At 41.7% G+C, this 13,202-nt stretch overlaps 1 protein-coding gene across 14 annotated transcripts in view; it reads left to right on the top strand.

The window, feature by feature from the left end:
- Nucleotides 1–13,202, top strand: part of tenm4 (teneurin transmembrane protein 4) — a 164,767-nt gene that overhangs the window by 129,952 nt on the left and 21,613 nt on the right. For 10 of the 14 annotated variants that reach the window (XM_077610939.1, XM_077610949.1, XM_077610948.1 and 7 more), the window contains 7 exons: nucleotides 102–363; nucleotides 3,314–3,581; nucleotides 4,511–4,654; nucleotides 6,347–6,596; nucleotides 7,301–7,321; nucleotides 9,598–9,830; nucleotides 11,062–11,216. In XM_077610939.1, the coding sequence (XP_077467065.1) occupies nucleotides 102–363; nucleotides 3,314–3,581; nucleotides 4,511–4,654; nucleotides 6,347–6,596; nucleotides 7,301–7,321; nucleotides 9,598–9,830; nucleotides 11,062–11,216 (1,333 nt within the window). The remainder of the gene's footprint in view (nucleotides 1–101; nucleotides 364–3,313; nucleotides 3,582–4,510; nucleotides 4,655–6,346; nucleotides 6,597–7,300; nucleotides 7,322–9,597; nucleotides 9,831–11,061; nucleotides 11,217–13,202) is intronic. The other 4 variants (XM_077610951.1, XM_077610946.1, XM_077610943.1 and 1 more) reach the window with 1 other exon arrangement.

The raw sequence follows: 13,202 nt of genomic DNA, 5'->3' as shown, positions 1-13,202 counted from the left end.
AAGAAACCAGCAACAGAAGGCGAACGTTGTGGTCGTTGTCCCGAAAACGCTAATATATACTAGTGCAAGAGTGCTAATCCGGCGTCATCTTGTCTTTCCAGTTTCGACTTGGTGACGGACGGCGGCATCGCCGTGGCCCTACACTTTGAGCGGGCCCCCTTCATCACGCAGGAGCACACCCTATGGCTGCCTTGGGGCCGCTTCTTCGTCATGGACACGGTGGTCATGCGCCACGAGGAGAACGACATCCCCGGCTGCGACCTGAGCAGCTTCGCCCGCCCCGCCCCCGTCGTGGCGCCGGCGCCGCTCACCGCCTTCGCCGGCTCCTGCGCCCAAAGGGGGGCTGTGGTGCCCGAAATCCAGGTGACTAACTCAACACCCACGTGCTTCTTCCTTCAGAATAAAACGCACAGGGGAAGGGGGGGGTCTTCTGGAAAATGATTCATCCCACACGTGCCAGACTCTGAGCGCTATTCATCAAGCGTAACAGTCACTGCTGTGATCCTTATCTCTGGTGTAATTGCTCTTCTTCTCGGAAGCTTGGCCGCTTTCCAGTGTGCGGAGCCAAGATGATTTTGCAAGTTCACATTGTCGGTGCAGCATTGTATTGATATTTTACTTTGAATTGCACTTTGATGGCTAAATTAGTTTTGATTCTTACCTCCCATGAATCTACATCTGCGACTTTTTATGTTATTCTTCATCTTATAAGTTAGTTCTTGGTTTCTGACAAAATAGATTAAAGTAACACTAGTAGAATGGAGAACAGTTACCAACTGTTAACATATCGCCTAAAATAAATACATAACAGACTCCCGAACTGGTTGAAAAAAATATTGTCCAGAAAATACCGTACTCCCCAATTGTAATTTTAGAGTCGACCGCTACCTCATTGTTGCAACACTCGTCTCAGTAAAATATTAAATTGAACAGAATGTCTACCATATTTTCTCGCATATTGACTGCCTCTGGGTATAAGCCGTACCCTTAAAATTGCCTTAAATTTTTTTAAATTTACAATTTCTCGCGTATAAGCCGCCTCCTGATTCACAATTTTTACCTCCATATTCATGGTTTTAATAAGGAGTACAAATGTGTTACTTTGAAGGGAAAATCGTCTGCTGGTTTGCACATTATTTGGGTCAATATCATAAGGAAGTTAATATGCCTGTCTTTGTAAACGCAAAATATCAAATTATTCAATTTGAAAAAAGAAATAAGTCTATCTTGATGAGAACCTGATGCTTTTTAGTGACAGAAATTACAAATTTCTTACCAGAAGTTTAAAATGTTGTGGTGGCCATTTTGCTTCTAATGTCAAAATATCTCAATTCTATCGATGATTCATATTACTGCAATAGTTGTCACTTTCTAACAAGAATTTTGCAGAAAGGGAGAAAACTCCAAGTACTCAAGTGCGGAAACTAACATTGTTTAGGTTGGTGATAAAGGGATTTTACCAGCATATAATTCCATTGACCTCTTTTACACACAAAACCACCACAAGTGCACGTGACTTTTTCTGTCTAACAGGCGTCTCTTTGCCCTTTTCTAATGATTTCATCTCCCGGTACGCTTGGTGAGATTTATGGCATATCAGGGAATTTGGTGGGACTCTATTCATAGCCCACGCCTCGTGTTTGCCTCGCTTTCCAGGTCGAGTCGTGAGTGCGAATTTGGATCAATCGCCCTCCAACCGAACTTGCCCGCTGACCGACGTGTCCTCTGACCGGCGTTATGGCAGGTCGCCGTTTTAATTGTGACTACGGCCAAAAAAAAGGAAGAGCGACAGGCTAGAGGTGACTTAATTAGAGCAGAGCGGAATAAACCGGCGCTTGTTGACCTTTAGCCTCGACGACCCACTCTGTTATTATGACTCCATCCATATATTATCTACCCGCATAAGCCGCGAGCCCAAGGGCAACGCGGCGTTGCCGTCCCGGTATCGCCACGCTCGTAATGAAGGGCTTTTCCGTTATTAAATCGATGAAGAAAACTATTCAGTGCGCTATAATGAAGAAATCCTTCACCGGGTCGCTTTCAATTCCGCGCTATAATTGTTCCCCTATTGATGTTTCGGCTCCATAGATTCGCTCGGAGGAAAGGTTATGAATAATACGTGACAGTCTGTACTGGTCAGCGGCCAGAAGGGAAGACAAATGGACGTTGGGTGGAAAATCAAGGGGTGGGGTGGATTTAAACAGAGAATTTCTCGGGTTACTGAAAGTCGCAGCTTGAAAGAAAATACACAAGGAAGAGGAAAAACACACAAATAAGTAACAGTGGACTGTAAATCGCATATTTGGGTAAAAAGAATGTCATTTTTGGTGATTTGAGGTCACTTTTTAAATTTTTGGGACAATTCCTGGTTTACGTCTTATGTTCAGCTCATCTTCCGTTTTTTAAGTTACTCCTTGTTTTTTATTTTATTTTTTTAATGAATAATGACAATAAGATGGAGTGCTTGGGTTGATTTTGGGGAAATTCTAGAACACTTCTTGTTGAGTTCAGGGTACTTTCTTAGGGAATTTCCGGGTCATGTTTCAAGTTAGTAATTCCTGTGGATTTATGGGGGAAGCAAATAATGATGAATAGAACCTGCCAAATCCATTACAGTCATCATCTTAAGGGTACACGGTCGATTGGTCGCCGGTCTTTTGGTCGCCCGGAAGGTTATTGATAATTACCATTTAAATCGTTGCTCAAATTCTCTAAATACAAACTGTGAATTACTATTTAGTCATACTTAATGCCCTAGTAATTATTAGGCTAAAGATAAGCTCCAAATTTCCCGGACTTTTATTGTTTTTTGTTGGAGAACTTGTTAAGACCCTGACTGACGTAGCTTCTTAAAGGGACAACGCATGTACATACAAACTTATACACTCACACGTCGGCTCATGGCCTTTGTTGGCTTTTATTGATGCGTAGACCGTGTTGTTTTACCTTGTTTTGTCGCCGGTCTTTGGGTAATCGGTCTTTTGGTCGCCCGTTGTCGCGGTCGTGGCGACCAAAAGACCGGTGACCAAAAGACGACGACCAAAAGACCGGCGACCAATCGACCGCACACGATCTTAAGTAACATTTCTGAACAGCTCCACCCTATTAATTGAATTGAATTGAATGCTTTTACTGTGATTATACAGGCATAATGAGATTTTAAGATTTCACCACGTAGTGCACAAATAACAACAACAAACAGACAAATAAATAATCAAGTCAATTAATTAATTATAATCAATTAAGTGAGCAAATGTACGATTATCTGTGCAAGTTGCATGTGAATATTCTTTTCCACGTGTATATTTTATAGACCCTGCAGGAGGACGTTCCCATCCCCGGTAGCGACATGAAGCTGAGCTACTTGAGTAGCAGGACAGCGGGCTACAAATCCATCCTGAGGGTGACCCTGACGCACGCTACCATCCCATTTAACCTGATGAAGGTGCACTTGATGGTGGCGGTGGAGGGCCGACTCTTTAGGAAGTGGTTCCCTGCCGGCCCCAGCCTTCTGTACGACTTTGTTTGGGACAAGACCGACGTCTACGGCCAGAAAGTCTACGGATTGTCAGAAGCCTTCGGTCAGTGAGGAGAAAATTCTCTTTTTCTAGCTATTTTTAACTCAACCAAAATATTGCCTAAAGCTAGAGTGAATATAAGATTCTGGACGCTGATGGTGGCATTTCCCAGGGTATGCCTTTTATTTCCTGAGGGACAAATCGATGGTTGACCTTCTGTATATTGGACAAATAATTTTTATAGTACATAAAAGATTTTATCAGCAATTAGAGGATGCGCTGTGGGACGCAATGCGGTCACTAATGAACAAAAATGTTCCGATTACGTATTTTTCGCAAGTCACCTGATTTTGAGGATCTGCCTATCCTAATCTTTTTTGTACCAATTTAAAAAAAAATCTTAAAAACCCAATCTGGTTCTACACAAAGCCCAAAACTGTATTTTCCAGACTATAAGTCGCACTTTTTTTCATTGTTTGGCTACGCTTTTAACAATTACTTAAAGGGGACTTATGTATATACATTTTTAGGTTATAATTATCTGAAAATGTATGTTAAGAAATGCCTATTTAGCCTGTTGCGCCTTAAAGTGCGACTTAGAATGATTATTTTCCTCTTCATTTCGTATTCTTTGGCTGGTGCGAGTTATATATTCCGAAAAATACATTACTACATTATTTTCTTTCTTTTGAGGATATCCTTCTACATTTTGATTATTTTTAATTTTGCTTTTGCACGCAAAGAATAAAAAAAACTCTAAAACCGAACATCACATTAGTCATACAAAATGTGAATATTGTGGCATACCTGACCCAGAATGTCCTCATTTGTATACACCATGTTTTTGTTTTTCTTTCTTTTGGTTTTTTTTGTTTTAATTTCCAGTCAGCTCAAATAACATAAAAAGACAGTGACATTTAAAGGGTGAGGAGAGTACAAAAGAAAAAAAAACAACAACTGCCAACAATGTTCCTCCCACCTTGTGCTTCTAGTGTCAGTGGGCTTTGAGTATGAATCATGTCCGGATCTGATCTTGTGGGAGAAGAGGACAGCGGTTCTTCAAGGCTACGAGAGCTCGGCCTCCAAACTTGGCGGATGGACTGTCGACAAGCACCACGCTTTGAATATACAGAGCGGTGAGTCAATGTCCATGTTCTATTCCGGTCGGGGTTTTCTTTTATCTTGCATGCCTACGCTCGCCCACTAACTGCCGGAGACAATAAAACTGACTCTAAATCATTTTGCATACCTAATTTCAGATGAATTCCAGTAAAGGAAATTAGCTTTATGTTAAGTATGTGTAATTCTCGCATGGAAAATATCGAAATTAAAACATCTTTCGATATTTTACGGAAGCTTATAATGTTAAATAGTAGGAGTACAAAGGCAAATGGTGTAAAAATGATTTTTGAAAGGCTGAAACTGGACAAAAACACATTTGAATTCAATGTATTTGACTCGTAGACAACGGTGGATGTCTAATTTGTTTAGTCTAATTTATTGTGTAGATTCTACATTAATTTTCAGTATTTGTTTCAGTATTTTTTGTTATATGCCACGTTCTGATGAAACAAAGGAACAAGCGATTAATCACAAGCTTAAAGTTAAATTGTGTTGAATTTATTTGATGAATGAATGGATTTTTATTTATTTATCTATTCATGACACGTAAATAAAAAAGGGATTAATCGCAGAATTTTCTCAATAAAATTTGGAGATTAGATTAATATTAATTTGAGATTCATTTCAATTTACCACAAGCGCAAGAAAAATAATTATTCACATAAAACAACAACAAAAGGGATTTCTCGCATGAATTATCGATACATTGTAGTAGGTAATCAAGACTAATGACCATTTCTAATCTCATCCCATCATAGTACTAAAACGTGACCAAGAAAGTATTTGATTGATCATCAAAAAGTATTTATATATTTTGACAATCAATCTAGATGAACTCGAATAAGAAATTTGATGATTCCTTTTCCAAACGCGAACATTTTAACTCCGAGCATTTGGGATCTGGACACGTCGGTCAGCCTGACGAGACGTTTGCCTTTCCTTTCATTTTTGTTGTCCTTTCCTTTTTCCCACCATCCTCGGGGTCCCTTTTCTCATTCCTGCCAAATGGCTCCTGAAAGGTGGATGAAAAGAGAAGAAAGTTCTGGCGCGTCAACTGTCACGGTTGAAGGCCTCGCTTTGTGTGTAAGAAGCTCATCAGAGGAGATGAGGCGTGCTGATAGGAAAACTGCCGCGAAAGCTTTGATCCGTCGCGCCGAGTTGGAATGTGCCATCCGGAGGAGGGGGCAGGGGGCCGGCGTTAGAGTCTACAAGACGTTAAACACACCCGCCCCTTCGCTTCTTGGCTCCGCGGTGTCATGTTCGCGCTCGTCGTTTTTAGGACCGACCTTAATTTAATCGCCGACAGCCCGCTGGCGGAAGCCGCGGAGGAATTAAATCACCTCCCGGGAAAAGGATGCTCGGCCCATCTTCGCCGATAGACCAAACGTGGCTCCACTCGGAAAGCGGGGGAAGCGCAGCTTGCGTTTCAAACAGGATTTTGCATTGATGACCTCGTAAACTTTTTAAAAGTGCCTCTAAACCAGGGTTATCCATACTACTTCCCACCCACAGCAAATGGTGAAGCTATCATTGAATATGGCCCCCATAAGAAGCTTAAATTAGGCCTATTTTCTAGCTAATGACTTAATTGGTGACTCTCCATTAGCTCAAGGGTACAAACTTTAGAATATTTTGAAATCTAAGTATGGCGACGCAACAAGAATGAATATTAGAAAAATGTGTCACTCAAAATGTATCCTCATCAGGTATTCTCCACATGGGGAATGGGGAGAACATCTTTATCTCGCAACAACCGCCCATCATCGGCAGCGTGATGGGCAACGGTCGGCGCCGGAGCATCTCCTGCCCCAGCTGTAATGGCATGGCCGAAGGCAACAAGCTGCTGGCTCCGGTGGCGCTGGCCTGCGGCTCCGACGGGAGCCTCTACGTGGGCGACTTCAACTACGTGCGGCGGATCTACGCCACGGGCAACGTCACTAGCGTGTTGGAGCTCAGGTAATGAAATGCGAGGTGACGAGCGCGGGTTACGAATCGGTCTCCTCAAAGAGCCCTGATATGTTGATAGGTAGGCCTCTGAACTAATAAAAGCTAACAATTGAACATAGAAATAATAAATTGAAAAGACCTGCGTTGTGTTTATGGTGCGGTGAGTCGGAATACGAAATTGAAAGTGGGTGGGTGAGATTTTACCGTACAAGTTCACACCGAAGACTAATGACTGTGAAAATGAGGAAAGCCTGACACAAAAGCATTAACATCGGATCTACTAAACGATAAATATCTTCCATTTATGAACGGCGACTCTACAGGCAACCCATCTGACACGAGACGAAGGCACGATTGGCTGCACCTGATTTTCTAGATGAAACTTCAGTCTTTCTGCCAGGACCGCCACTCGGTCTCGGTCCCGTACTTGGGGACGGCTTCCATAATGCAAAACATTCGATTGAGATAGACAGAAACGCCCCAGGGGCGCAAGACAGACCAGACAGTCCTCTTGGCCCGTCCACCTGTCGCAGTTAGAACCCGATGTTTTTGTCTTAGAGTAAGCGATCAATGTCTTTGTTAATGTCTTCCCAAATGAGCTTGGGGAGATACAATGTTCTGTTTGATTAATTCTGTCTCTTCTTAACCCTCTCTTTACTAACAACTTACATTTCCTGTCTGTCTTGTCCCCTTCCGTCTGCTGCTTTTGGCAGAAATAAAGACTTCCGGCATAGGTAAGAAATTCTGTAGACGAGCTCCAGACTTGAATCTCGTCACTCGATGCAAACTTTTGAACCCAATTCAGGCCCTCACTTCAAAGCAGAGAGTTGACACTGAGCCGAAATATTGTCTGTCTGGATCATTGTCATCTTCCCACAGCTGACACCATTCCATTTTTAACAAGCTTTCATCTTCCAGAGGCCATTGCTTTGCATCTGCGACTTTGCTTCAATGGCTAATTAGCATCTATTCAAATGCAGTATATGTAGTAATAGTGTAAGGCATACTCCTACTAGCCAAAAGCTGCGGGTCGCCTAAAAATCAACACATCGATTCATTTACAGGCGCACCGAACCTTTGCGTTATTACTTTTCTAATGAAAAAAAGATATTTGGGAAAGGACAACTCGCAGAGATGGAAAGAAAAGTCAATTGAGGGCCCCCGGGGGCGTTTGCTATCTATTGTGCCAAACATTTCTTTTCTTTCTAAATGGGGGCCGGTGACCCGTGCGACTGGGCTTTTCATTCAATGTTTGACCACATGTTCGTCAGCTCAAGTCATGACCCCGTCCGTGATGGGAAATCAATCAAGAGCCCTTTCGCCTAAGATGTGCCGGATCTGCAGACAGGCTTTACCGCCACCTGCTAGGCGCTTCTAACCTAACACAGAGTGAATTATTTCTTATTTTTATCTGTAATCAACTGGACTAGACATATACTCAACTATCAACGCTTTATAGGATATTCATTGGCTCCCATAGACATGTCATGACCTGGTATCGAAGCAGCTAGGAAGACTTAAGTATTTGAGTTATGTCTTCTTAAAATACATGACAAATAAGTGGTTTCTCCCACCCTATATGGTATTGGTAACAAGATCCAGGGTCTTGATATTGCCCTTCAGACTAACGTGACCTGATATTAGTATGGTAATACGTGCCACACCTTAATGTATTCCGCACACCGTTGGTCTCCGGCAAACACAAACTCAGCGCCTCACTTGCTAGCACTAGATTAAAATAGCCAAACGTCCCTTTGTACTTCCGAGCGCATTTGCATGATAAAAAGGAGATATACTCAGGAAGAAAAACAGCATGCGTCGCTAAGAAAAACGCTAAATCCCACCGTCAGTGGACTAGCCGCGAATACCCATACTGCGCCGGGGGGGAGGTGGCCCGGCTCACCCCACGTTGGTGTTCATTGACCCCCCACCAAGGATGTCCCCACCGCGCCCTTCCTCTATTCCTGCACCAGCATGCGGCAAAAAGCAATTATCTCCTACAAACTAGATGTTGTCGATGAATATGCACGGCCGTAGCGGCCCAAGGTCGGCAAATAACGCTTCCCGGTTATGAAAGCGGCCGCTCTACATACACCCCTGGTGCTGATAAGCGATGGGCTGATTGCGCTAGCAGAGCGGAATCTGGTTACCGACGCTGGAAGCCGGCCTGCCGTTTATTTTTTCTTTTATTTTTTTTCTTTCAGCAGTTATCTTATGTTCGGACCGACTTCAGTTGAAGGTCAATTATCACGTGGATGATCCCAACAGAGCCTTGCCTTGTTGTGGCATTTTAAAACAGAAAAAAAACACGGAGACCTGAAAGAGCCCACAAGGTTAAAGAGTGGAAATTGGCTCTTAATCCACTCTGAATGACGGCCAGATGACAGCCATCTCTGTAATGCTTATCAGGCACTGCCGGGGGCCCGATAAACTCGGGTTATCTTTGGAGTGGACTTTAATGACTGCCTAGTGCACACCGTGCTTTTATTAAACTGCACGTGGGGGTAAAATCTGTTACAAAATTCCCTGGTCGACTCAGCATTTCATCTTAATCATTTTATTTACTGTTTCATTACTTTGGGTTTAACATGTTACCTGTAAACGTAGACTATTTGTGACTATCGTTGCTTTCCAACCAACATTTTTTGGTCATTTTCAATCTGCTTACATTTAAACTGTGTTAAACACCGTGACCGGACGTTTCGTCGAAAGACGTTTGGTCCCCGGACGTTTGGTAGAATGGACGTTTGGTCGCTGGGTTCGCTCGCTGTCAAATTATGAGTTTACTGTTGATATTTTAATATTAGATATTTAGATATTAAACTCACTCTCTCTCTCATGATTATAATTTTGAGAGCTGGTTTCAACAGTAACACCCCTGCGACCAATCGTCCGTTTTACCAAACGTCCGGTCAACCAAACGTCCGAGTACCGTTAAATACATTTCCAAGGAATCAAAATGGCTTCACTGTCATTTTTAATTGTTCTTTTGTCCATCCGTTTTCTGCAGCAACAGCCCGGCGCACAAGTACTACTTGGCCAGCAGCCCTGTAAATGGCGCCGTATACCTGTCGGACACCAGCAGCCGCAAGGTCTTCAAGGTCAAGTCCCTAAACGCGCCCAAGGACGTGGCCAAGAACGCCGAGGTGGTCGCCGGGACTGGAGATCAGTGCTTGCCCTACGATGACGCCCGTTGCGGCGATGGGGGCAAAGCCACCGAGGCCACACTCACCAATCCGAGAGGTAAAGTCAAACATAGGGAAACTACCCATTTTCTTCTACCAGCTGCACATTAGCGTTGCTTCCCGCGAATTATTTTAAGACTTCATTATTTGTATGATTCGTCGTTTCGTTCTCTGTATTTGAACGAGGCGCGAAATCATTTGATCACACGCTAGCGCACCTTTTGTTCTCCCCCGGTGTGACAGTGTTATTCATACGTGATGAAATCTGGCATGGAAAGGTAAAAAGGAAAAACGACAAAAAAGTAAAGGTTTTCTTTGAAATAACGTGTCGTCGCCAGCACTGAAATAATTGTGACAGGCGCTGAATACAAGGAATAAATCAGTATTTTATACAGGAAAAGGAATGTGCTGTAGAATTACAGACAGTAATCCAATATGATCATTTCAGCTATCTCTGTTGTGATTTTCTAGCATTTTTTGCGGCCAAATGACATTTTGTTTTTTCTGATAATTTTTTTTAGTAGTATAAATAAGTACATGTATGCGTTTTACATTACAATATCGTTATAACTGCATTATGTTGTGTCTTGTCTCCTTTTACACATGAATTAGGGGACAGCACTCATTTTTGTCAAATGTTGCCATGGCTTTGCTTGCTTTAACAATAATTAGCCTATTTCGTTGACAAAAAACTGTAATTCCAGTATTTCAAATAGCTAAAAATCCACTGTTAATCTTCTATAATGCATTCATTGAATTCATTGGCTGCAGTAAAACTAAACGTCCAATTCATTTGGACTGGGAGAAAAGAATAGTCCCTTTGGAAAAAGAGCATTCAGAGCTAGCCCTTGGCTTGGTTTCAATGTGAATAAAAATAAATACAATTGTAATTTTAATTAAGATTGTGTACCATAAACCAACGTAGTTCAATCAATCAAAAATCAAAAGCCTTTATTGTCATCATACACAGCTGCATATAACAAAATTGGTGGTGCTACTCCAAGCTTTTCAAAGTGCGTTTTCCCAGTAAAAAAAAAACCATAAATAGTAGTATAAAAGTATAAAAAGTCACATCCCGACTAGGTGAATTCTAAAATATTGCACAGTCTAAGATATTGCACATTGTTATTGCACACCCCGAAGTTTAATTGCATGAATGTATTTCTATCAACAAGTATATTTGCATGATATGATGTATAAAAAAAAATTAAAAAAAAGAGTCCCTCAACTTTTTGGCATTTTCATATAGCCCAAGAATCTGACCACAGCCACACTTCATCTTTTCGTAGGCATCACGGTGGACAAATACGGCGTCATCTTCTTTGTGGACGGCACTATGATTCGTCGGGTGGACCAGAACGGAGTCATCTCCACCCTCCTGGGCTTCAACGACCTCACTTCCGCCCGACCCCTCAGCTGCGACTCGGTCATGGACATCTCTCAGGTACGGTTCAATTTTGCAGCACCCTCACAAAAAGTATACCAACCTGTACACTTGTGAACAAATCTCTGTTACGTTCCAGACATTTGTATTAATTCAAGAAGAAAAACAATTCAATACAATATACAGACAGACATTAAACAAAACACAGTGATCAGTCATTGTCAAATATATCAATCTTCTTTTTCTTACCCTTCTTATTATTGCAAGAACCTATTGGGCACGTACCGCCACTTATTGTACAAGAGTGTGTCGGCTGGCAGTTTCATGTATATGTGTTGACTTGTTTGTATATTATTTATTCTTGAATGAGGAAACAAATAAATAAGAAATGTGCCCAGGGTGAAAACAGAAATGTGTTCAAATATGTACATTTTGGTATACTGTATTGCTTTGTGCTGGTGTTTTAGTTGAGTTTTAGTCCATAAATTTAGTTTGCATTTGCGTACTAATCCCTTTTGTATTCCTGTTGTGGGTTTTTGCATTTTCACTTTGGCTGATTTGCATTTGTGCTTTTGCAATCCATTTTGAATTGCCGTTCGTGTTGTGCCAAATTACTTTTGTGCTTCTTTCTTTTCGCCAAGCGTTTAGACTACGCAATTCACTTGACACCCCTCGACCACCGTAACATACGGTCTAATGTTCACCATATTGCCCACCAAGTAAATTTTATTTATTTATTTTTATCAAGTCGTATAAACAGCGTTTTGGCCTAAGCGAGTAAAAATAACAAGCTCAGATCTGCTCTGGCTCTTTTTGTCTTGTTCAAACTGGTCTGAGCTGCTCCATCTTTAGCTTTAAAGTCTTTAAAGTGTACTCTGCGGGGACCCCCGCTGAGTTCAGACTTTAAGAGGAGACAAACGGAAAGGTATTTACAGCTTACACGGCACGTTGGATTTCGATTTAGACACGAACTTGAAATGATGACATTTTGCTCCTCTGCCAACGGACGTCATGCAGCTTCCAGCAAATAGAGGATGTGATTGCTGCTTAACAATGTCCTGGAGTCAAAATAGGGAAAAATCAAGGTTCAGTAATTGTACTTTTTTGTATTCTTACTTTGTTTACCTGTAGTATGAGGTAGAAAAGGGAATATGTCTATAATTGGTTACCATTGGCAATGATAGATGTCCAACCCCTTAAATTTTGGTCTATTTAGCCCTCGCTTAGTTTCTTCTTTGGACAAAAATGTAAGAATGTTCTAAACCTGCAGCTCTGCCTCATTATGAGGGAAAGTCTGTACTTTTCAACCGAGGCTGACAAGCGGGAGAGCCAAAAGCGCGGCCAAAAGCGCGACCAAGAACACCATCGAGGCGGACATGACATTTTTGGTGTCGTCAATTCCCCAGTTGGCCGTCAAATGATGAAATTGGCTAAAAGGGCGCTTGCAGATCGAGGTGAAATGGGGTTAGCAATCTTCTGCATGCATAGAGATAACAACCTTACCTGTTTATTGAGGATTACGCTAGATGCGACATGCCAGGACCACTTTTTCCCCCAAAATGCAACATTGGGTGCACCAAACCAGACCTTATGTTGCTAGCCAACCTGTAATTTAGCCTTTAATATTTGAAAAATATATATAATTAATTATATAATTATTATTATCATAGTTTACCCACCAAAAATAACAAATGCTACACCTTGTAATGTGTTTAAACTAAATATTCAATCAATTAAATCATCATTCAAACAAACTTCAGTCTGTACTAATAGATTAACACTCCGCTTTGCAGAAAGTTGAGAAAAGGGAAGAACAGAACTTTTGTTTCATAAAAGACATTGACAAATGCTTTTTCTTACCACAAAAAATGTTTACCAGTTTGTATTCATTAAAGTGTTTTAATCAATCTGCTATTGAAACGAGCCACTTGATGATATGTGCTTCAAACTAATTAAGTGAACAGAAGCTTGAACAGAGCGCTTACTGCATTGTCTGTACAACAATAGAACTTAATTGAGAAGGCTCCAGGCGAGTGTACTTCAGTT

The sequence above is a fragment of the Stigmatopora argus genome, chromosome 10 (assembly GCF_051989625.1).
Source record: "Stigmatopora argus isolate UIUO_Sarg chromosome 10, RoL_Sarg_1.0, whole genome shotgun sequence".
Lineage (NCBI taxonomy): Eukaryota > Metazoa > Chordata > Actinopteri > Syngnathiformes > Syngnathidae > Stigmatopora > Stigmatopora argus.
Note: the sequence above shows the minus strand (reverse complement) of the source record. Positions and strands in the feature narration are given on the sequence as shown.